Below are 22,165 nucleotides of genomic sequence, written 5' to 3' on the forward strand. Positions count from 1 at the left end.
AAGAGCATAAGAGGATGATGGGAGAGAGGGTGATGTGTCCTGCACACCAGACAGCGGGAGGCCTCTGAGGACGGAGTGATGGGAAGTCACCTGCTCCAAGTGCTGGGAGGATGCTCAGGCACAGGTGCAGGTAGAAGGACAGAGCCAGCAGATTCCTTGGCTCAGGCCCCTCTCTCCTCTCAGCTGCCACCCCTGCCTCCAAAGCCCGCCCCTAAGCACTCTGCCCCCCCCCCCCCGGACTTCTTAGCCCTCCTTCCCGGGCTGGCTCTTCCCTCTCCTCATGGCTCTTGCAGGTTCTTATCTTTCCTCTACTACAGCACCAATCACCCCGCACTGGATGTGCTTTTTGACGCACGTACATACCTTTCCCCCTGTCACCAGGGTGCTCGGTCTAAAACCAGATCTGACTCTGTACCGTCAGCTCAGAAACATTCAAGGGCTCCCCACTGCCTATAGGGTAAGGCACACGCTCCTCCGCATTGTGGGGCCATAAGCCCCGGCCATCTCTCTGGGCTTATCCCTGGCCCCCACATTCTTCCTTACACTCTACGGGGGGCGGCTGGAACCACTCTTCTCTTTAAGAGGAGCCGCTAACTTCCCGACTTCAGAGGCTGGCCCTGCTGCCTCCCTTCTAACAGACAGATGACAAGAGAGATGGAGCGCGACTTCTGAGACACGGCCCCAGCAGGCACCACAGTCCTCCCTCTCTCTGGATCATCTGCTCTGGGGAAAACCAGCTGCCGTGTCACGAGGACACTCAGGAGGTCCACACCGGAGAAACTGAGGCCTCCTCCCAACGGTCAGCAAGGGCCTGAGCTGCTGCCCTGCCCTGTGGGAGCCCCGTGGCGGGGCTCCTGCAGCTCCCACTGGGCTGGACCAGGCAGTCCTGGCAGCACCTTCGCTGCAGCCTCCCGAGGGCCCCCGAGCCAGAGGGGCCAGCGAGGCTTCCCTGTATTCCTGCCCCACAGAAACAGGAGACGATAACCATCCACTGCCTTAAGCTGCTACACCCTGGGACAGTTCGTTACAGAGCAATCAATAATGAATGCACCCAAAGCGCCGCCTGCCCTCGCCGATGCATCTGGGCCTTTGTATCTGCTATTGTCTTTGCCTGCGATGCGTCTCGCACTCTGACCTTTCCACCAAGCTCCTCGCCGACCTGCAGGGTCCAACGGAGACCTCCTCTCCTCAGTGAGTCGCTCCTAACACCACCGGCCCCTCCTCCCTGCAGCCCCAGAGCTGCCCCTGGGACTCAGCAGCCTGCACGCTCCTCTGACAGGCCCTGCCTACTCCGCACTCTCCCTGATGGCTCAGAGTCCTGCCAAGGCCACCTGCCCCTGTGGGCAGGAGAGGGCGGGGCACCCGATCAGTGAAGCCTCTGTCAACTGGCTGGAGAGCCGCCGCTTAAGGTTTCATTCCAGTGGGATGAGTGTAGAAAGGAAACATTGTGCAACGAACATCAAAACCCAGAAACCTCCATTCTTTCTTCCAAATGATGGCCAAGCATGAGGACCGCTGAGGGGCCCCACCAACAGCCAGGAGGAGCGGACCTACCTGGATCAAGGCCAGCACCTTGTCCTGCACGATGGTGGGCGGGTTGTTCTTGGGAGAGATGATTCTGACCAGAACGCCGTCGATGAAATCCCGGCTGGCCACGAGGACGTGGAAGCGGTGGCCGCAGTTCTTCACACAGGTCTCCAGCACCTGCCGTGGAGGGAGGAGCGGTGAGCACACGGCCTGCGGAGCCGCTGGGAAGAGGAGGGCGGCTCCACTTCCACCCCCATCCTTCTTCCCGAACATTCCCGACCGGCTCCTTTAGAACCACGCCTCACTGGCAGCCATCCTCACCCTGGAATCCAGTCGTACTCAGCGGTGAGGCTGCCCCCTGCTGACTGCCCTGCACAAAAACCAGGTCATTAGTTTAGGCATCACTTTCACGGGAGAAGGGAAAGCGGGAACGAAATGATGAGCGGTCTCTGAGAATCAGCACTTTGCCTCCCTCTGGGCCTCTGGGTGTGTGGCGTTAGCCAAGGGGACACATGCTCTGTCACAGGGAAGGCTGCTGTACAGTAAGAACTGCCCAGGGAGTTGTTGGCCCTGGTTATGTGAGGAAGCACACACACACACACACACACACACACACACACACACCACACAACCCTGCTTCTGCAACTAAAACTGAAAATGACTTTCCACCTTTAGTAACTGGTTTGTGGGCCTCAGCTGCCATTACGGCAGTGGTTCTCAACCTTCTGGCCCTTTAAATACAATTCCTCATGTTGTGACCCAACCATAAAATTATTTTCGTTGCTACTTCATAACTGTAACGTTGCTACTGTTATGAATTGTAATGTAAATATCTGATATGTAGGATGGTCTTAGGCGACCCCTGTGAAAGGGTCGTTCGACCGCCAAAGGGGTCGCGACCCACAGGTTGAGAACCGCTGCATTAGGCTTTAAGGTCCATGTACCCTTCAAACCCTGCCCACTCCTCCCCTCACTGGGACAATCAGTTACACAGGCCTGAGCCGATCAGAAAAGCACAGGTGCGTGTGGGTTCTGGCTAGACGGCCAGTGTGGGCTTGGATCTCAGCTCCACCACTTTCTCTCTGAATGGCCCCGGACAAGTCTGTCTGAGCCTCTGCTTCCCCATCTATAAAGTGGGCACATGAGCACTCCCTTCCAGAACTGTAGTAAGGCTGCCTGGGAAGCACCTAGCACAGTGCCCTGCATAGGGGAGGAGCCAGTAAATGAGAACTTTGATGCTCGGATGCCATTCCAAAGGCTGCACTACATACTCAAATGACGGGACAGTTCAGTCCCCGCAGGACCAGGGAGAGGCCCTGGAGCCCAGAGGTGTCAAGTGCAGGCCCCCTCCCACCTGGAGCACAGCTTCCTGAATTCCTTAGCTCTCTGGAAACCAACCCTGACCCTTCCCACGTCAGCGTCCCCCAAAGCCACAGGCGACTAGTGGGGATGCCTCCTTGCAAGGACATCACCAGCAACAGGGGGCATTTCTGACCGCCTCATTTGCCCAAACTAACCTGACCACTGGGTACCTCATGCAGTCATTCCAGAGCCCGGTTCACACACTGGGGCAGCACCTCAGCAAAGCATGGCCATGAAGAAAGGTCTACAAGCTAACGTGACCTGAATGCAGGCAGACGCCAGGTACTGCGAAGGATTCTTTCACATTATACAGAATTTCACTCGATTCTTACAGCTAATTCTCTTTACGTGGATGTTGTTATCCCACTTTCTTACCCCGAGGAGGCTTACAAAGATGAAGAGACTGGTCAGTGCCAGACGCAGGATGGGGACTCCAACCAGCCTTCTCTGAAGCCCCCATCCCGCACCCAGGAGACACAGGCAGTGTGTGCCAGCTTTCCCGCTCCCTCAGGTGGTCCCGGAAGTAGCCCTGTGAGGGGGACCACCGCTGCAGAGATGAGAGCTGTGGCGTGGCGATGCCCGTCATTCCCAGAGGAGGCCAGAGCTGGCAGGTGCACTGAGCCCCACGGAGGCACCGGGCTCCGCTCGGGCAGCTGAGGGAGACCCCGAAGCTCAGTGTCCCTGCTGCTAAGGTTTTCTTCAGTCAAGAGGGCGCTCTCTTTCTTAGCCTCTGCTCATGCTGGGCTCCAGGGGACGACGAGGTGCCAGCATTCTCTCTCACAGGGACCTGTGCAGGCTGCAAGATGAACCCCAGGGGTCTCCTGCCTTCAAGGAACTTACAGTCGCCCTTCCTTCTAGGAGCTTCAAAAAGCCTCCTCCTAATTTTACTACACAGGCAGTGGGCTGCTGGCTGAGGTAGGTGGCAGGAAGGATGGTGTATGTGATGAGGAGCAGGCCGGGGAAGAGCAGTGAGGTGGAAGGGTCATGGGAAGAGAGGAGCAGGGAGGCTGAGGGGCAGGGCAGCAGCCAGGACACACTTCGTTTCCCTGGAGCAGACTTTAGAGTCAGATACTCCGGGGCTCAGATACATGGCTTGGCAATGCCCTGGGCAGAGGTGGCATGTGCGACAGAGCAGCCCAAGGCCTAGCAGAACAGGAGATGCGGGAGGTCTTCCCTGGCTGGCAAGGACCACACCACTCAACCCAAGGAGGCCCAGCAACCCACTTCAAGCCCCTCTGCCAAAAGGCCCCCGGAAAACTGTCTCTGTGGGGTGTAGGGCATGAAATACCCAGCAGCAGTTTTCTAGAATGCAGCCCAAGCCCAAGAGTAAGCAGAAGGTGCCTCTAAGCCAGCGGTTCTCAACCTGTGGGTCGCGACCCCTTTGGCGGTCGAACAACCCTTTCACAGGGGTCGCCTAAGACCATCCTGCATATCAGATATTTACATGACGATTCATAACAGTAGCCACATTACAGTTATGAAGTAGCAACGAAAATAATCTTATGGTTGGGTCACAACATGAGGAACTGTATTTAAAGGGCCAGAAGGCTGAGAACCACTGCTCTAAGCAATCAGAAACAGATGTTTCCAGTTCATACACTGAGGCCCAAGCAGAGGGCCCCTCCGGACCTCCGCTAACTCCTCCTTGGGGTAACTATGAACGGCTTTGAGTGAACAGCTAGGAAGTGAGGAGAGCCCACAGGAGCAGAAGTGAGAGACTGCAGGTAAGATAAGACAGAGCGAAGCCACGGAAGCGGACATGGGGCCTGCTCGTGCACCGGACGAGGCCTTGTGCAGGGGCAGGGATTGCACATTTAATCAGCCCCCCAAGGCATCGCTGGGTTGGCAGCAAAGACCTGATCACTAAAATTAAAATATTAAAAATTTAAAAATACTTAGAAATAAATGTAACTAAGGAAGTAAAAGATCTGTACCCTGAAAATTATAAAACATTGATAGAGAGAAACTGAAGACACACATAAATGAAAAGATGTCCTGTGTTCATGGACTGGAAAAATTAATATTGTTAAAATGTTCATACTACCCAAAGCCATCTACATATTTCACAGAAACAGAAAAAGCAATCCTAAAATTCATACAGAACTATAAAAGGCTTTCAATAGGCAAAGCAATGCTGAGAAGGAAGAAAGCTGACAGTATCACACTGCCTGATTTAAAACTATACTGCAAAGTTATAGTCATCAAAGCAGTCTGGTACTGGCATAAAAATAAATACAAACCAATGGAACGGAATCAAGAGCCGAGAAGTAGACTCATACATACATAGTCACCTAATATTTGACAAGGGAGCCAAGAGGACTCAATGGGAGGAAGGACAGTCTGCAATAAACTGTGCTGGGAAAACTGGATATCCACATTCAGAAGAATAAAACCAACTTCTAAATCACACCACTCACAAAAACTAACTCAAAATGGACTAAACACTTACATGTAATACCCCAAACCATAAAACTACTAAAAGAAAAATAGGGGGGAGCTCCTTGACATTGATCTTGAAAAAGATTTTTTAGATATGACACCAAAAGCAAAGGCAACAAAACCAAAAATAAGCAAGTGGTAGGTACTACATCAAACTAAAAAATTTCTTCATAACAGAAGAAACAATCAGGAAAATAAAAAGGCAACCCACAGAATGGGAGAACATATTTACAAACTATCAGATAAGGGGCTAATATAAAAAATATATAAGGGCCTGGCCAGCTTAGCTCAGTGGTTGAACCAGGAGGTCATAGTTTGTTTCCCGGTCAGGGCATGCCTGGGTTGCAGGCTTGATCCCCAGTGTGGGGCATGCAGGAGACAGCCGATCAATGATTCTCTCTCTTCCTCTCCCTTCCTCTCTGAAATCAATAAAAAAATATATTTTTTAAAGTGTGTGTGTGTGTGTGTGTGTGTGTATATATCTTATACAAAATAACCCATAGCAAAAAAACCCTAACCATTGACAGTGAGGAAATTGAAACAACCATCAAAAACATCCCCCCCCCAAAAAGTCCAGGACCAGATGGCTACACCAGTGAATTCTACCAAATGTTCAAAGAAGGTTTACTAATAAAACTTATCCTTGTTTATGTGGTGAATTATGTTTATTGATTTGCAAATATTGTACCAGCCTTGCATGCCTGGAATAAATCCCACTTGGTCATAGTGTATGATCTTTATAATGTATTATTGGATCTGATTTGCTAATTTTTTGTTGAGGATTTTAGCTTCTGTGTTCATCAGGGATATTGGCTTATAATTTTCTATCTTTGTAGTTTCTTTATCTGGCTTTGGAATTAGGATAATCCTGGCCCCATAAAATTAGCTTGGGAGTCTTCCTTCCTCTTGAATTTTTGGAATAGTTTGAGAAGGATAGGTGTTAGTTCTTCTTGGAATCTTTGGTAAAATTCACCTGTAAAGCCATCAGGGCTTTTGTTTGTTTGGAAGTTTTTTGATTACTGCTTTAATTTCTCTAGTTGTAATCTGTCTATTAAAATTCTCTGATTCTTCTTGATTTAGTTTTGGAAGATTGTATATTTCTAGGAATTTGTCCATTTCTCTCAGGTTGTCCAATTTGTTGGCTTGTTCATAATACTTTCTTACAATCCTTTGTATCTCATTAGCTGTGAAGTCTGGGTAAACCCCTAGACCTCTCTGAGCCTCGGTGTTTTCATCCCAGTGAGGGAGATGATGAAACCTATTTGGGAAGGTTATTGTAAACATTTGCATTAACCTCTGAAAAGCTCAGCAGCAGGGAAGGTACTGGGGTGGAAGTCAGCAGTTTATAGAGGAAACTGGCACCCAAGGGTGCTATGGGAAAGCGCCACTAGACTCTAGTGGCACACACACCATGCCATCCAATGGCACACGCTGGAGGCTGTGCTGAGTGGACAGAGGGGAAGCCCTGAGGTGAGGCAAGGTCCGGAACATGGATTTTCCAAGATGCTTTCCCATCCACTGGAGGACAGTACTCACTGTTAATGCCAGCATCACTTCTCTGTAGTTCCGGTTCCCGTTTAGCCGCTTCTTCAGGGCTCGAATGGCATCCTTTGGCCTGGAGAAAAGGACATATTAAGATCCTTAAAAATTACACTTTGGGACACTGTCCTACAGATTCACTGCCATTTTTGTGAACTGGCATATCCACGAAGTTATTTGCTGTAGCATGTTTGTAATTGTAAAAGATTGGAAAGAAACTAAACACCCATCAACATGAAACAGGGTAAATTAAAGCTTACTTATCCATATAATGGAATACTATGCAGCTGCGCAAAAGGACACACTCCTTGTGCATCACCACGGAGCAGACAATGTGAACAGTCATCTGCAGAGCAGTACACAGGGGCTCCTGTTTGAGTTACCCAAGGACCACAGACACAGACACAGTGCCCACGCCGGCCAGGGAAGAGAAGCTCTGGGAAGAGCCACAGGAAGCTGGCAACTTCAGCTGCCCCTGAAGAGGGAACTGGGTGACAGAGAGGACAGGGAGATTTTTCACTTGATTGTCTATTTGCAGCCCTTTTGACTTTTGTATAACATGCAAGTATTTGTCCAAAATAAAAACCAGCCCACTGTGCATGGGTGCACTGAGGAGACCACAGAGAGAGAATGGCCAGGTCCTTGCGTAGGCCTGGGGCTCAGCTCCTCCCCAGTTCCATGGAACTCCCTTTTCCCTGAGAAAACTTTAGTCTCCTCAAAACCCAAGGAATTGTGTGCTTTTAGGTAAGGGATCTGCTGTGGATTCCCAGAGAGAATCTCACAGAATTATAGGCAGTCCCCTGTTTACAAGTGGGCCTGTTCAAAAGCTCACTTATCAGTTGATTATTTGGAACTTGAAACGCATTCTTCCTTAAGTCACTGTTGGAACTGGGAGTTAGAGTCCCCAGCAGCCCCCTAACAAGTACAGTCCTTATATCTGGCATGTTATTTAATTTACTCTAAGTCAGGATTAAACAAAGGTGTGGACCTAGGAGGCACTTCCTGCATGGAGCCCCTGCCAGCTGGCCGGGGGAAGCCCCATCACCTGAGCTCTAGGAAGCCCCAGTCCAGCTGCAGGCCTGCCTTTTGCTCTCACAAGTGGCGCCAGTCTTCTACAGATTCATGTGTCAATATATCTGATCTTTCCAAAGTTGAAGGTTGGTAAGTCAGAAACCTTCTGTTCCTCCTGAAATATTTATGATCCACTTACCAAATGAAAAAGTCCTTTCAAATGTGTATGAGGAAGAGGGGTGGGGCTGAGTGGAAGCTTGGCTAATCAGCCCAATTTAAACAGAAACACAGCAAGGCATGGCTTCAACAAATGTAAAGCCCTGGCCAGTGTGGCTCAGAGGTTAGAGTGTCAGCCCGTGGACCGAAGGGTCATGGGTTCAATTCCCGGTCAAGGGCACGTACCTGGGTTGCAGGTTTGATCCCTCTGCCCCTGTCAGGGTGCGTGTGCGGAAGGCAACCAATCGATGTATCTCTCTCATATAGATGTTTCTCTCCCTCTCCCTCCCTCCTTCCCTTCTAATCTCTCTAAAGAAAAATCAATGGGGAAAGAATGAAGAAGTTTAAAAATACCTGAGACCTATTTCCCCCTCCCAACTTGAAAAATGGCTCCTGCAGGAAGCCTTGGCTCTGAGTCCAAGGGCTGATGGGACAAGGCTCTCTGGAGAATGTGTCCTTGCAAGTGTTTGCAGTACGGCTGTTTCCACACAGGAATGCTGATTTCTGCAAATGTGGGACTTGACAAGCTCTCAGCTTCAAGGGCTGTGTGTGGACTAGAGCTGGTGAAGGTCCACAGCTACTGGTCAGAAGCATGGAGTGGCTTCCTCTCTCCGGGGCTCTGCCCAGCCCGGTTAGCCCTGGCCCATGGCTGCCATTCCCCTTGGCCCAGTCTCACTCCTCTCCGCTTGAGCTTCATGGAGCAGAAGAATGGGAACAAGCTCCAGGGCTGCGCTCCCAGTGGGGGAATGTGCTGGGGGAAGCAGCCAGCAGGCTCCCTCCCTGGAGCTACAGTGAAAACTCATCCTCAGAAGGACGGCCTGGGAGTGACTGGGTGAGCACAAAAGCAAGTACTTCCCTCCCTCCCTGGGGAAGGCTTCAGAGGCAAGGATCAAAGCGTGTCAGAGGAACTGCCAAGTTTTAAGCAGCAGCAGCAGCAGGTTGGACGGCAAGGAGCTAGGAACAGGGAGACGGGAGAGGGAAGAACCAAGAGCCAAGGAGCAGAAAGAATCAGGAGGCAGTGGCAGGTGTGAGATGCCCCAACACCCTGGCAGCTTTGGCAGGAAAAGCCAGGCCTCAGGGCTGCCCAGCGCCTCAGGTCAGGCTACAGCCCCGAAATGAAGTAAGAGACCTTTCCATCGTGTCCCTGTCGACTCCAGAAAGGCACTTCTGAAGTGCTTCCTCCTTATTCCAAGATGGAGGACACAGCTGCCCCCATGACTCACCTCGAACACCTCCCTGCCCTCCTTCCCCAACCCCACTCTGCTACGGGCCTGCTCCTCTGCTCCCCTCCTGCTAAGAGGCTGGGAAACAGACAAAACTTCAGTGAGCTGGGAAGATCCAGAAATTCATGAACATGACCCAGGTCAGTGGGTCCTCATCAGAGCCGCACATCAAAGCACAGCACTTACCAAGTCCACGTGCCTATGCCCTCCTTAGGTAGGACTGGGAGGGGCCTGGCAAAGGGCTCTGCAACCTTCCTGGGGAGGCTACTCAGCCAGGCATTCCTGGCTAATGACCAAGAATTCAGGACACAAGGGGCTATTGCCTCAGGCTGGAGAAGACCTCAACCCTGGAAATTGGGGAAAGCCCAGGGAGGGGCCTGTGGGGCAGCCACCGGACCCCGGCCTCCCAGAGGTAGAAGTGCAGGCAAGGTGCTGGGGGCTGGAGCCGTCTTCCGGGGCTTACACCCTGCCCTTCATAGCTGTGGTGTGAGACCTTTGGCAAGTGACCAAACCACTCTGGGCCTCAGTTTCCTCAACATTAACACAAACTGTCCCTACCATATAGGGCTGTTGGGGGTGGTGCTGCATGAGCTGGTGCAATCCAGGGCACGGCACAGGGGTCCGGCACGTGGCAAGTGCTCAGAGAACGGCTGAGGGAAGGGCGGTGAATCCATGAGACAGGTACTATTGGCACCCCCACTTGTTAATGAGGAAACAGACACAGAGATTAAGTCACTCACCCAGGATCACATGACAAGTGAGCGGAGGACCGAGGACTCCGGCCCAGGCTGGTGGCTGCAGGCTCCATGCTCCTCACCCCGCTGCACTCCTTTCCTATGCTGCCTACACTGCCCTCCAGCCAGGGGGTCTCCTTCCTTCCCCTGCCATCCACCCTCACTTGGCTGACCGAGGACTCCACTTGGATGTCACCTCCTCTCAGAACCCTTTGCTGCTGCCGCCCCGGCTGGCGAGCTGCCCGCTCTAGCATCTCTCCTGAACTCTGAGCATCTTCCTCAAGCACCGTCGCGTTGGTACAGTTCTATTGTTCACCTAGCTAACACGTTTGTCAGAACCATTGTGTGCACACTACGCTAGGTGCTAGGGATGAAATGGTGGCAAAACAGTTTCTGGCCCTGGCTGGTGTGGGCCAGTGGTTAGAGGGCCAGCCCTCACACCAAAAGGTCTGGGGTTCAATTCCTGATCGAGGGTTGCAGGTTCGATCCCCGGCCCCTGGTTGGGGGCATGTGCAGGAGGCAACCAATCGATGTGTCTCTCACATCCATTTTTCTTTCCCCCTCACCTCTCTCTCCCACGCCCTCTCCCTCCCTCCCTTCCATTCTCTCTAAAAATCAATGAAAAAAATATCCTTGGATGGATTAACAACAACAAAGTGGAGTGTGCAGTGTAGGGGGAAGTGGGGATGAGACAGCCCTGTGACAGGTCCCGCAGGTGTGGAAGTGTAACCTGTGAGGAGAGTGCGTACAGAACAGGGCACTGTGAAATCACATAACGGGGATTTGTCCAAATCAGGAGGGAGGGGAGTCAGGGAAATGAGACAAGTGAATGAAAGAACTAGTCAGTGAGAGGGAGAGGCGTGGGGAGGGAAGAGAAGGACACTGGGCCTGGAGCCCCGAAGCAGGAAGGGGGCAGGGTACCCACCGTTAGCCAGGCTTGGGGGGGGGGAGATCTTGGCAGTGACCTCATAGCAGAGGCAAGGCTAGGACACCCCCAGGGAGCACTGGGGACTCTCTGGAAATAGAGGAACAGGAGTGCGGGTCACTTCAGGAAGAAAGCGCTTTGAGGACACACCTGCAGACCCTGGAAGGAGGCCTGTCCCTTTGGAAGGAGAAGGCCGCATTCTAACACATTTGCATGCATGCCCCTCCCATTTGTGGCGAATGGCAAACAGGGCTATGGGAAGTGCAAGGGGCTGAAAGATCAGAGGGGCTGAAGGGTGAGGGCCCCAAATGGAGTGGCTGGAGGGCCCGGTCATCCCACAGGGTCTGTGAAGGATTTCACAGGATTCCCTTGTTAGCAAGGGTGTAACTTCGTGAGTTCTGCATTTCCCAGCGCCCCTCTGCCTGCAGCATGGAGAACAGACAAAGGGGAAGAGGCCGGGGCAGAGGGACTACCCATGGGGACAGCCCACTCTAGAGGATGACACAGGAAGACAGCTCTTTACAGCCCGACTGCGCCCACCTCTCTAGCCTCTGTTCCAGAAAATCCCCTCCCCACTCCTCCCTGCACACCCAGACCTCACCTGTACACCGCGCCCCACCCCCCATGCTGCCCTTGCCATGCACCCTTAGCTACACAGCACGCTTCTCCTCTTCCTGCCATCCTTGGGCTCAGACTAATGCCCGCCCCTCCAGGAGGCACCCACTGCCTCTGAGTCTCAGCAATGGGCACACTTCTCTGCCACAGCCCAGCTGGCCCTGCTTGTGAGTGCCCCACTCACCATGGCATCTGGGCCTCCACCTGTGGGGCCAACAAATGTGGCTGCGCAGCTAGATAAACAAGGAAATGAGTGGCATCCGGGGTGGACGTAAAGAAGAAAGGCCCGAGTGGGGCTGCAGGAAGAGCCCAGTGACTATGGCATTAGACATGCAGAGCCCCAAGTTTGTGATTCCGTCTGTGAGCCAGACACGAGCTGATCCGCCATTTAGATGGCAGAAATAGGTCAACTTTCACCACCGACTCCCAAACGCACATCTCCAGCCCAGGCCGCCCCCACCTCCAGACCCCTGTGCCATCGCCCTGTCAGCATCGCCACTGCACCCAGTCGGCTCCATCCCTGCTCTCTTGACTCTTCCCTTCTCTCACTCCCGTGGGCACATGTCACTGGTTCCCCCTGTATCAGCCCCTTCCCATTTCCTCCTTGATCCCAAGGAGGATTCCTGTCTGAGCCAGCCCTTGATCTCTTCCCAGCCAGGCCATTCTGAACAGGTAGCCAGAGTGATCTCTTCAAAATAAAAGTCAAACCATGCCCTGCCTCTGCTCAAATCCTCCAAGGGGTTCCCAGCCACCTGAAGTGAAGCCCGAGGCCCTGTGGTGCCGGTGTCACCTGGATCCTGGACATTTCTGACCTGACACCTATTCCTTGCTCACTCTTCCAGCCCCACTAGCCTCCTGGCTATTCGTTTTAATTTTTTTGTTAATCCTAACCTGAGGATATGCTTTCTATTGATTTTTAGAGAGGAGAGTGGAATGAGGGAGGGGGGGGGGGAGAGAGAGAGAGAAATACCAATGTGAGAGAGACAAATTGATTGGTTGCCACACATGCACCCCAAAAGGGCTGGGATAAAACCTGCAACCAAGGTACATACCCTTTTTAAAAAATTTTTAAATCTTTATTGTTGACAGTATTACAGATGGCCCCCCTTCTCTCCCTCCATTGCCCACTCCCTCCCATTCCTGCTTTGCCCCAGGCCTTCACCATCCTATTGTCTGTGTCCATAGGTAATGCATATTCTATACTAATAAAAGAGAAGCATGCAAACTGACCACACCTCTGCTACGCCCAAGTCATGCCCACCAGCCAATCAGAGAGACTATATGCAAATTAACCCAACCAAGATGGCAGCCGGCAGCCACAGAGCTAGAGCAAGAAGGAGGCTTGGTTGCCCCAGAGATGGAGGAAGCCAAGCTTCCCGCCTGCCCTGGCCGGCTGTGGCCTCCGCTCAAGGCAACAAAGTTTCAATTATAGAAGATAGATAAATCCCAGATACCTGCTTCCAGCCAGCCTCCACTGGGAGCTTGGGTGGCTGGGGGCTGTGGCCAGCCTGCAAATAACCATCAGCCCCTCACCCAGACTTGCCAGGCACCCCAGCAGGACCCCCCACCCTGAAGGGGCTGTGGCTAGCCTGAAAATGGCCCTCAGCCCCTCACCCAGGCTGTCCAGGCACACCAGTGGGGACCCCCACACTGAAAGGGCTGTGGCCAGCCTGCAAATAGCCATTAGCCCCTCACCCAGGCACCCCAGGGGGGACACCTAACCTGAAGGGGCTGTGGCCAGCCTGCAAACAGCCATCAGCCCCTCACCCAGACTGGCCAGGCACCCCAGCAGGACCCCCCCCACCCTGAAGGGGCTGTGGCCAGCCTCAAACAGCCATCAGCCCCTCACCCAGGCTGGCCAGACATCCCATGGGGGACCCCTAACCTGAAGGGGCTGTGGCCAGCCTGTAAACAGCCAGCAGCCCCTCACCCAAGCTGGCCAGGCACCCCAGCAGGACCCCCCTCCCTGAAGGGGGTGTGGCCAGCCTGCAAACAGCCATCAGCCCCTCACCCAGGCTGGCCAGGCACCCCAGCAGGGACCCCCACCCTGAAGGGGCTGTGTCCAGCCTGCAAACAGCCATCAGCCACTCACCTAGGCTGGCCAGGCACCCCAGCAGGACCCCCCTCCCTGAAGGGGGTGTGGCCAGCCTGAAAACGGCCCTCAGCCCCTCATCCAAGCTGGCCAGGCACTCCAGCGGGGACCCCCACCCTGATCCGGGACACCCTTCAGGGCAAACCAGCCGCCCCCACCCATGCACCAGGCCTCTATCCTATATAATAAAAGGGTAATATGCAAATTGACCCTAACAGCAGAACGACTGGGAATGACTGGTCACTATGACACACACTGACCACCAGGGGGCAGACGCTCAATGCAGGAGCTGCCCCCTGGTGGTCAGTGCACTCCCACAGGGGGAGCTCTGCTCAGCCACAAGCCAGGCTGACAGCTGCCGGTATAGCGGTGGTTGTGGGAGCCTCTCCTGCCTCCTCAGCAGCGCTAAGGATGTCCGACTGCAGCTTAGGCCTGGTCCCCGCTGGCAAGTGGACATCCTCCGAGGGCTCCCGGGCTGCCAGAGGGATGTCTGACTGCCAGCTTAGGCCCAATTCCCCAGGGAGCGGGCCTAAGCCAGCAGGTGGTCATCCCCCGAGGGGTCCCAGACTGCGAGAGGGCACAGGCTGGGCTGAGGGACCCCCCTGAGTGCACAAATTTTTGTGCACCAGGCCTCTAGTCTTACCTAATAATAGACAAACATGTAAATTGACTGTCCCTCTGCTACAATCACCAGCCAATCAGGAGAGTATGCAAATTAACCAAAGAAAGATGGTGGTTAATTTGCATACGTAGGCACGAAGCGGCGGAGTGGCCAGAGCAGTGAAGACTGAAGGCTCCGGCCAGAGCGAAGGCCTGGGTCCCGGGTGCCAGAGGAAAACTGGTGCCGGCAGCCAGGGGAAGGGAAGGCCTATTGCACGAATCTCTTCGTGCAACGGGCCTCTAGTATGCATATAAGATCTTTGACTAATCTCTTCCCAACTCCTCTCCCCACTTCCCTATGAGATTCATCAGTTTGTTCCATGTTTCCATGCCTCTGATTCTATTTTTTAGATTCAATTGTTGATAGATATGTATTTATTGCCATTTTATTGTTTGTATTTTTATCTCTTCTTTCTTCCTTCTTTTCTCCTCCTTCTTCTTCTTTCTTCCTTCTTCCTCCTTCCTTTATTCCTTCCTTCTCCACCTCTGTCCTCTCCTCCCTCCCTCCTCCTCCTCTTTCTTTTTCTTCTTCTTCTTAAAGAATACCCTTCAACATTTCATGTAATACTGGTTTGGTGGTGATGAACTCCTTTAGCTTTTCCTTGTCTGTGAAGCTCTTTATCTGACCTTCAAATCTAAATGATAGCTCCACTGGGTAGAGTAATCTTGGTTGTAGGTCCTTGCTATTCATCACTTTGAGTATTTCTTGCCACTTCCTTCTGGCCTGCAAAGTTTCTGCTGAGGAATCAGCTGACAGTCACATGGGCACTCCCTTATAAGTAACTAACTGCTTTTCTCATGATGCTTTTAAGATTCTCTCTTGGTCATTAACCCTTGGCATTTTAATTATGATGTGTCTTGGTGTGGGCCTCTGTGCTTCCTGGACTTGTAAGTCTATTTCTTTCACCAGGTAGGGGAAGTTTTCTGTCATTATTTCTTCAAATAGGTTTTCAATATCTTGCTCTCTCTTCTCCTTCTGGCACGCCCATAATGCGAATGTTGGTACACTTAAAGTTGTCCCAGAGGCTCCTTACACTATCTTCATATTTTTTGATTCCTTTTTCTTTTTGCTCTTCTGATTGGGTGTTTTTTGCTTCCTCACATTCCAAATCATCCATTTGATTCTTGGAATCCTCTACTCTATTGGTGAGTCCCTGTATATTATTCTTTATTAGAGGCCTGATGCACGAAGTTGGTGCAAGAGTAGGCCTTCCTTCCCCCGGCTGCCGGCACTAGCTTCCCTCTGGCACCCGGGACCCGGACTTCTCTCCAGCCACCAGCAGGCACCCAGGATCTGGGCTTCCCTCGCAGCCCTGGCTTCATCCAGAAGGTTGTCCGAAAGGACATCTGGTCTAATTAGCATATTATGCTTTTATTATTATAGATTTCAGTCAGTGTATGCTTAATTTCTGAAGGTATGTACCCTTGATCAGGAATTGAACCTGTGACCCTTTGGTTGACAGGCCGACACTCTATCCACTGAGCCACACTGGCCGGGCTCCTTGCTATTCTTGAAACACACCAGACACCCTCTGTCCCAGGACTTCTGTGCTTGCTGTTCCCTCTGTTGAAAAGTTCTTCCCTGGTATAATCCTCACACCTCACCCCCTGGTTTACCTCAACTCTTTGTTCAATGTAACTTATGTAAGGCTTTCCTTGATTATTCCATTTAAAACTGCTAATTACCAGCCTTCTCCATCCCCAGCTTCATTTCTCTCGATAGTCTTATCCCCAGCTGACCATGTGGCCTGTTCTAGTCATTATGTTGATGGCCTACCACCCCACCCTGGCCTGTCTGCTCCTCGAGGGGAGGGAATCTGTCTGCCCTACTCACTGGTGTGTCCTCAGGACTCACACGCAGGCCCGGCACAAATGATCATTTAGTGCCTATTTGTTGAATGAAAGCAGGACCAACCTTAAGAGGCTGGTCCCCAATTTATACATTACAAGGCTGTAAGTGACAGTGTCACTATGCAAGCTGAGGGCTGCATGAGTTTAGGACGGTGATGGCGAACCTATGACACGCGTGTCAGAGGTGACACGCGAACTCATTTTTTTGGTTGATTTTTCTTTGTTAAATGGCATTTAAATATATAAAATAAATATCAAAAATAGAAGTCTTTGTTTTACTATGGTTGCAAATATCAAAAAATTTCTATATGTGATATGGCACCAGAGTTAAGTTAGGGTTTTTCAAAATGCTGGCACGCCGAGCTCAAAAGGTTCGCCATCACTGCTCTAGGCTGTTCTTCTACCACTTTGGAGATAGTTTAAGGCGACATGGCAATAATAAATTCCATTTTTATGGTGTGGCAGAGGGCCAAATATAGACCACTTTGGAAGAAGTGTAACTAGAATGCAGCTATGATGTAGAAGAGGCTGTATCATGCTTAACAATAAGCACAGACTCAGCAGCTCAGGGATGCCCACTGCGGAAACACCAGGCTGCTCTGTGGGCGCTCTCTCTGACTCCTGGGGCCCCAGCCCAGCAAGCATGGCAGAGACAGCCTCACATCTGCGAAGGGAAGGCAGAGGTTAGGAAGGAGTGGGGGCAGGGGTGATAATCTGGCTATGGAGACCAACGACTACCGGGGACCAAGTAACCAAGCAACTTCATTTTCACTTGTGAGTAAAGGCAGGTTATTAAAAGAGGTTTTCAGGGCTCTGACTCAGCACTGCCATCGGGGAAGTGGGGGCAAAGTGGATAGGAAGAGGAAAGATAATTAAAGAATGTCAGCATATTGCCTGGGCCAGTGTGGCTCAGTTGGTTGGAGTGTTGTTCCATGCCCCAGAAGAAGGTCGTAGGTTCGATTCCGGGTTAGGGCACATACCCAGGTTGCAGTTTGACCCCTGGTTGGGGTATGTACAGGAGGCAATGGATCAATGTATCTCTCTCACATCAATGTTTCTCTCCCCCCCCTTGTCAATTTTTTTAAAAAGGTCAGCATATTAAATGCCAAGGCAAACAGATCGAAAACAAAACACCAAACATCCTTAAGCCCTGCCAGGCTTTGAGTGACACCCCGGAACTGACAAGCGTCACAGCAGGGTGGGGGGAGCACACCTACCCTTCCTCTGTCTCATTGACGATGTCGCAGATCTCCATGTTCAATGTCCAGTCCTCGCTTTGCAGGGAGCCATCTGTGGCCTTTTCTGTAAAGTCAGAGAGAAAGCTGGTTTACATTTCTCCTGAACGAGGGGCTCTGGCAGGAACCAGAACCACCACATTCTCCCAAACAGATGGTCTGAGTCAACAGAGCAGTTCTAGGGTTCTGTTCTCACAAGAGAACAGCCAGCGAGAGAGAGAGCTGGGCCCAGAGGCTAATGTCATAACACTGTCCTTCTTTCACCAAACTCCAGACTGAAAAGCTCTTGAAGGCCTAAGCTATTAAAAATCACCCGAAACTCTCAACTCCTCCCATTCAACAGACAACCACATCTCCTGCGCAATGCCAGGTCGAAGCAGCCACAACCCCGACACGATGGGGAAGGTCGGAGTGAACAGATTTGGCCACACTGGGCGCCTGGTCACCAGCTCTGCTTTTAACTATGGCAAAGTAGACAGTTGCCATCAATGACCCCTTCATTGACCTCAACTAACTGATCTACACCAAGCATGTCAAACTCGCAGCCTGCAGGCCGCATGCAGCCCACAACGAATATTTTTGCAGCCCAGCCAATATAACAGTATGTAAGAAATGTTTTAATAAAAATTTCATAACTTCATTTTTACAATATCCTGTTATACATAATCCTATCTAATAATAGTCAAACATGGTAATTGACCACACCTTCGCTACGCCTCCCATGGGCTAATCAGCATGATATGCAAATTAACTGCCAACAAAGATGGCAGCTAATTTGCATACTTCAGGCAGGGCAGGACAGCACCATTGCCGCCATCTGGGCCTGCTATTTGCGACCCGGGGCGGTGGGGCGGGACAGCGCCATCCCACCTGCCCTGCCACCATCCGGGCCTGCTATCTGTGACCCAGGGCAGCGGGCGTCCGTGTGTGACCCGACCCGGGGCGGCCGGGCAGTGCAGCAGCGATCAGCCAGCCCGCCAGGCCTCCATCTGGGCATCCCGTGTGTGACCCGACCCGGGGCGGCCGGGCGGGGCAGCAGCAATCCGCCAGCCCGCCCGGGCGTCCCATGTGCAACCCGACCTGGGGCGGCGCCCCAATCCCCGGATCGGCCCTGCCGTGTGCGCATCCCGGGGAGGCGGGGCAGGCACCGAGGGATCAGGCCTGCCATCTGCCACCTGGGGAGCGGGCCTAAACCAGCAGGTGGTTATCTCCCGAGGGGTCCCAGACTGTGAGAGGGCACAGTGGGGCTGAGGGACACCCCCCCACCCCCCTTCCCCCACCAGTGCACACATTGGGCGCCTGGTCACAAGCTCTGCTTTTAACTATGGCAAAGTAGATAGTTGCCATCAATGACCCCTTCATTGACCTCAACTAATTGATCTACACCAAGCATGTCAAACTCGCAGCCTGCGGGCCGCATGCAGCCCACAACGAATATTTTTGCAGCCCAGCCAATATAACAGTATGTAAGAAATGTTTTAATAAAAATTTCATAACTTAATTTTTACAATATCCTGTTATACATAATTATTAATAATGAACTACAACGTTCGCTAATGACTGATTACTATAATCGTGTTGCATTCATTTTCCTTATGTGTCTTACGTGCAGGCGCACCATTTCTCTCCGCTGATACTAGCGGCGAATATTTTAGCAGCCGATGGCCACATCATTAGTCCTGGACTGACTTGTCTGGTGTGCACAACAGGAAATATTTCACTTTTGGAGAACAAGAATAGGTTTATTTGTGTTACGCTTATTAATTTGTGCAGTTATCCAGTGTCTGGTAAGTTAATGTTCAAGACAAAATATTAATCTTTATTAAAATGTTCTATTATTTTATGTTAACGATTACTCATTTATTTCAGCCCTTTGTATTCAGCATGTCTCTATTGAAATAAACCTACGTTTCTATGAAAATTGAAGCTTTTATTTTTTTGTGGTCCATATACACTTATACCTTGTTTATTTGGCCCGTGTTAGACTTTGAGTTTGACATGCTTAGTCTACACGTTCCAGCATGATTCTACCAATGGCAAGTTCAAAGGCACAGTCGAGGTTGAGAAGAGGAAGTTTGTCATCAGTGGAAAACCCATCCCCATCTTTCAGGGGTGAGAGCCCACCAACATCAAATGGGGTGAAGCTGGTGATGAGTATGTTGGGAGTCCACCGGTGACTTCACTACCATGGAGAAGGCCGGTGCTCACTTGAAGGGGCAGCCAAGAGGGTCATCATCTCTGCCCCTTCTGTGGATGCCCCCATGTTTGTGATGGATGTGAACCATGACAAGTATGACAACTCCCTCAAGATTGTCAGCAATGCCTCCTGCACCTCCAACTGCTTGGTGCCCCTGGCCAAGGTCATCGATGACAACTTTGGCATGGAGGAGGGACTCATGATCTCAGTCCATGCCATCACTGTCACCCGGAAGCCCGTGGATGGCCCCTCTGGGAAGCTGTGGTGTGATGGCTGAGGGGCTGCTTCTACTGGTGCTGCAAGGCTGTGGGCAAGGTCATCCCTGAGCTGCATAGGAAGTTCACCGACATTGCCTTCCCCTTTCCCCATGTGTTGGTGATGGATCTGACCAGCTGCCTAGAGAAAGCGGCCAAATACTATGACACCAAGAAGGTGGTGAGGGTTGCAGGTTTGATCCCTAGTAGGGGGCGTGCAGGAGGCGGCCAATCAGTGATTCTCTCTCATCATTGATATTTCCATCTCTCTCTCCCTCTCCCTTCCTCACTCTGAAATAACATTTTTATAAAAAGAACAAGGTGGTGAAACAGGTGTCAGAGGGATCTTCAAGGACGTTCTGGGCTACACTGAGGACCAGGCTGTCTCCTGTGACTTTAACAGTGACACCAGGGGAAACCAAGATGGCGGCATAGGTAAACACGGGAGTTTGCTGCCTCGAACAACCACTTCAAAAATACAACTAAAAGACGGAACGGACATCACCCAGAACCACAGGAAGGCTGGCTGAGGGGAAATTCTTCAACTAGAAGGAAAGAGAACAACATACTGAGACTCAGAGGAGGCGCAGTGTGGAAAATACAAAGGTTCGGAGGTGCGCGTGGAGCGGGCTGGTGGCTGAGGGCGCGGTTGTCGTTTTCAATCGGGAGGGAGTCTCAGATTCTGAGCTCCAGTTCTGGGCGAGTCTCTAGGGACCCAGACTCAAACAGGAGAAGCGGGACTGTCTGGCATCAGTCGGAACACGAGCGCAGCTTTCTCTCCGAGGTTTGCAGCGGTTGCTGGGACGCTGAGCCTCTTGGGATGGGACTGAGAGCAGCCATAACTGCTCCCTCCGCCCGCCCTGTTGATCCCGTGCGACCCGCCCCGCCCAAGCCCTGCGCAGAGCCATTTGCCGGAGAGCCTCAGGCAAAGGCTAGATTAGCACCTCCCCAGAGGACAGAAGTTTTCCCACTGCAGACACAGCTGATTCTCACAGCCAGTTGGCCTGGAGGTCAAATCCCCCTAGTATTAACTACAACAATCAAGGCTTAACTACAACAAGACTGCGCACAAAGACCACTAGGGGGTGCACCAAGAAAGCATAAAAAATGCGGAGACAAAGAAACAGGACAAAATTGTCAATGGAGGATATTGAGTTCAGAACCACACTTTTAAGGTCCCTCAAGAACTGTCTAGAAGCCGCCGATAAACTTATGGAGATATACAAGAAATCTAATGAGACCCTCGATGTTGTGATAAAGAACCAACTAGAAATTAAGCATACACGGACTGAAATAAAGAATATTATACAGACTCCCAACAGCAGACCAGAGGAGCACAAGAATCAAGTCAAAGATTTGAAATGCGAAGAAGCAAAAAATACCCAACCGGAAAAGCAAAATGAAAAAAGAATCCGAAAATACAAAGATAGTGTAAGGAGCCTCTGGGACAGCTTCAAGCGCACCAACATCAGAATTATAGGGGTGCCAGAAGATGAGAGTGAGCAAGATATTGAAAACCTATTTGAAGAAATAATGACAGAAAACTTCCCCTTCCTGCTGAAAGAAATAGACTTACAACTCCAGGAAGCGCAGAGAACCCCAAACAAAAGGAATCCAAAGAGGACCACACCAAGACACATCATATTTAAAATGCCAAGAGCAAAAGACAAAGAGAGAATCTTAAAAGCAGCAAGAGAAAGAAACTCAGTTACCTACAAGGGAGTACCCATACGACTGTCAGCTGATTTCTCAACAGAAACTTTGCAGGCCAGAAGGGAGTGGCAAGAAATATTCAAAGTGATGAATACCAAGAACCTACAACCAAGATGACTTTATCCAGCAAAGCTATCATTCAGAATTGAAGGTCAGATAAAGAGCTTCACAGATAAGGAAAAGCTAAAGGAGTTCATCACCACCAAACCAGCATTATATGAAATGCTGAAAGGTATCCTTTAAGAAGAGGAAGAAGAAGAAAAAGGTAAAGATACAAATTATGAACAACAAATATGCATCTATCAACAAGTGAATCTAAGAATCAAGTGAATAAATAATCTGATGTACAGAATGAACTGGTGATTATAATGAATCAGGGAAATAGAAAAGGAATGGACTGACTATTCTTGGAAGGAAAAGGGTGTGGGAGATGCGGGAAGAGACTGGACAAAAATCGTGCACCTATGGATGAGGACAGTGGGTGGGGAGTGAGGGCGGAGCGTGGGGTGGGAACTGGAAGGAAGGGAGTTATGGGGGAAAAAATAGGAACAATGTAATAATCTGACCATTAA

The 22,165-nt window shown here is 51.2% G+C and overlaps 1 protein-coding gene across 1 annotated transcript in view; it reads right to left on the bottom strand.

Moving 5' to 3' along the window:
• Positions 1-22,165, bottom strand: part of TOM1L2 (target of myb1 like 2 membrane trafficking protein) — a 90,270-nt gene that overhangs the window by 1,945 nt on the left and 66,160 nt on the right. The window contains exons 2-5 of the mRNA XM_014446214.2: positions 17,412-17,496; positions 6,865-6,943; positions 1,555-1,704; positions 7-64 (exon numbers count right to left, since the gene is read on the bottom strand). Of these exons, the coding sequence (XP_014301700.2) occupies positions 7-64; positions 1,555-1,704; positions 6,865-6,943; positions 17,412-17,496 (372 nt within the window). The remainder of the gene's footprint in view (positions 1-6; positions 65-1,554; positions 1,705-6,864; positions 6,944-17,411; positions 17,497-22,165) is intronic.

Source organism: Myotis lucifugus, unplaced genomic scaffold, assembly GCF_000147115.1.
Source record: "Myotis lucifugus unplaced genomic scaffold, Myoluc2.0 scaffold_513, whole genome shotgun sequence".
Taxonomy (NCBI): domain Eukaryota; kingdom Metazoa; phylum Chordata; class Mammalia; order Chiroptera; family Vespertilionidae; genus Myotis; species Myotis lucifugus.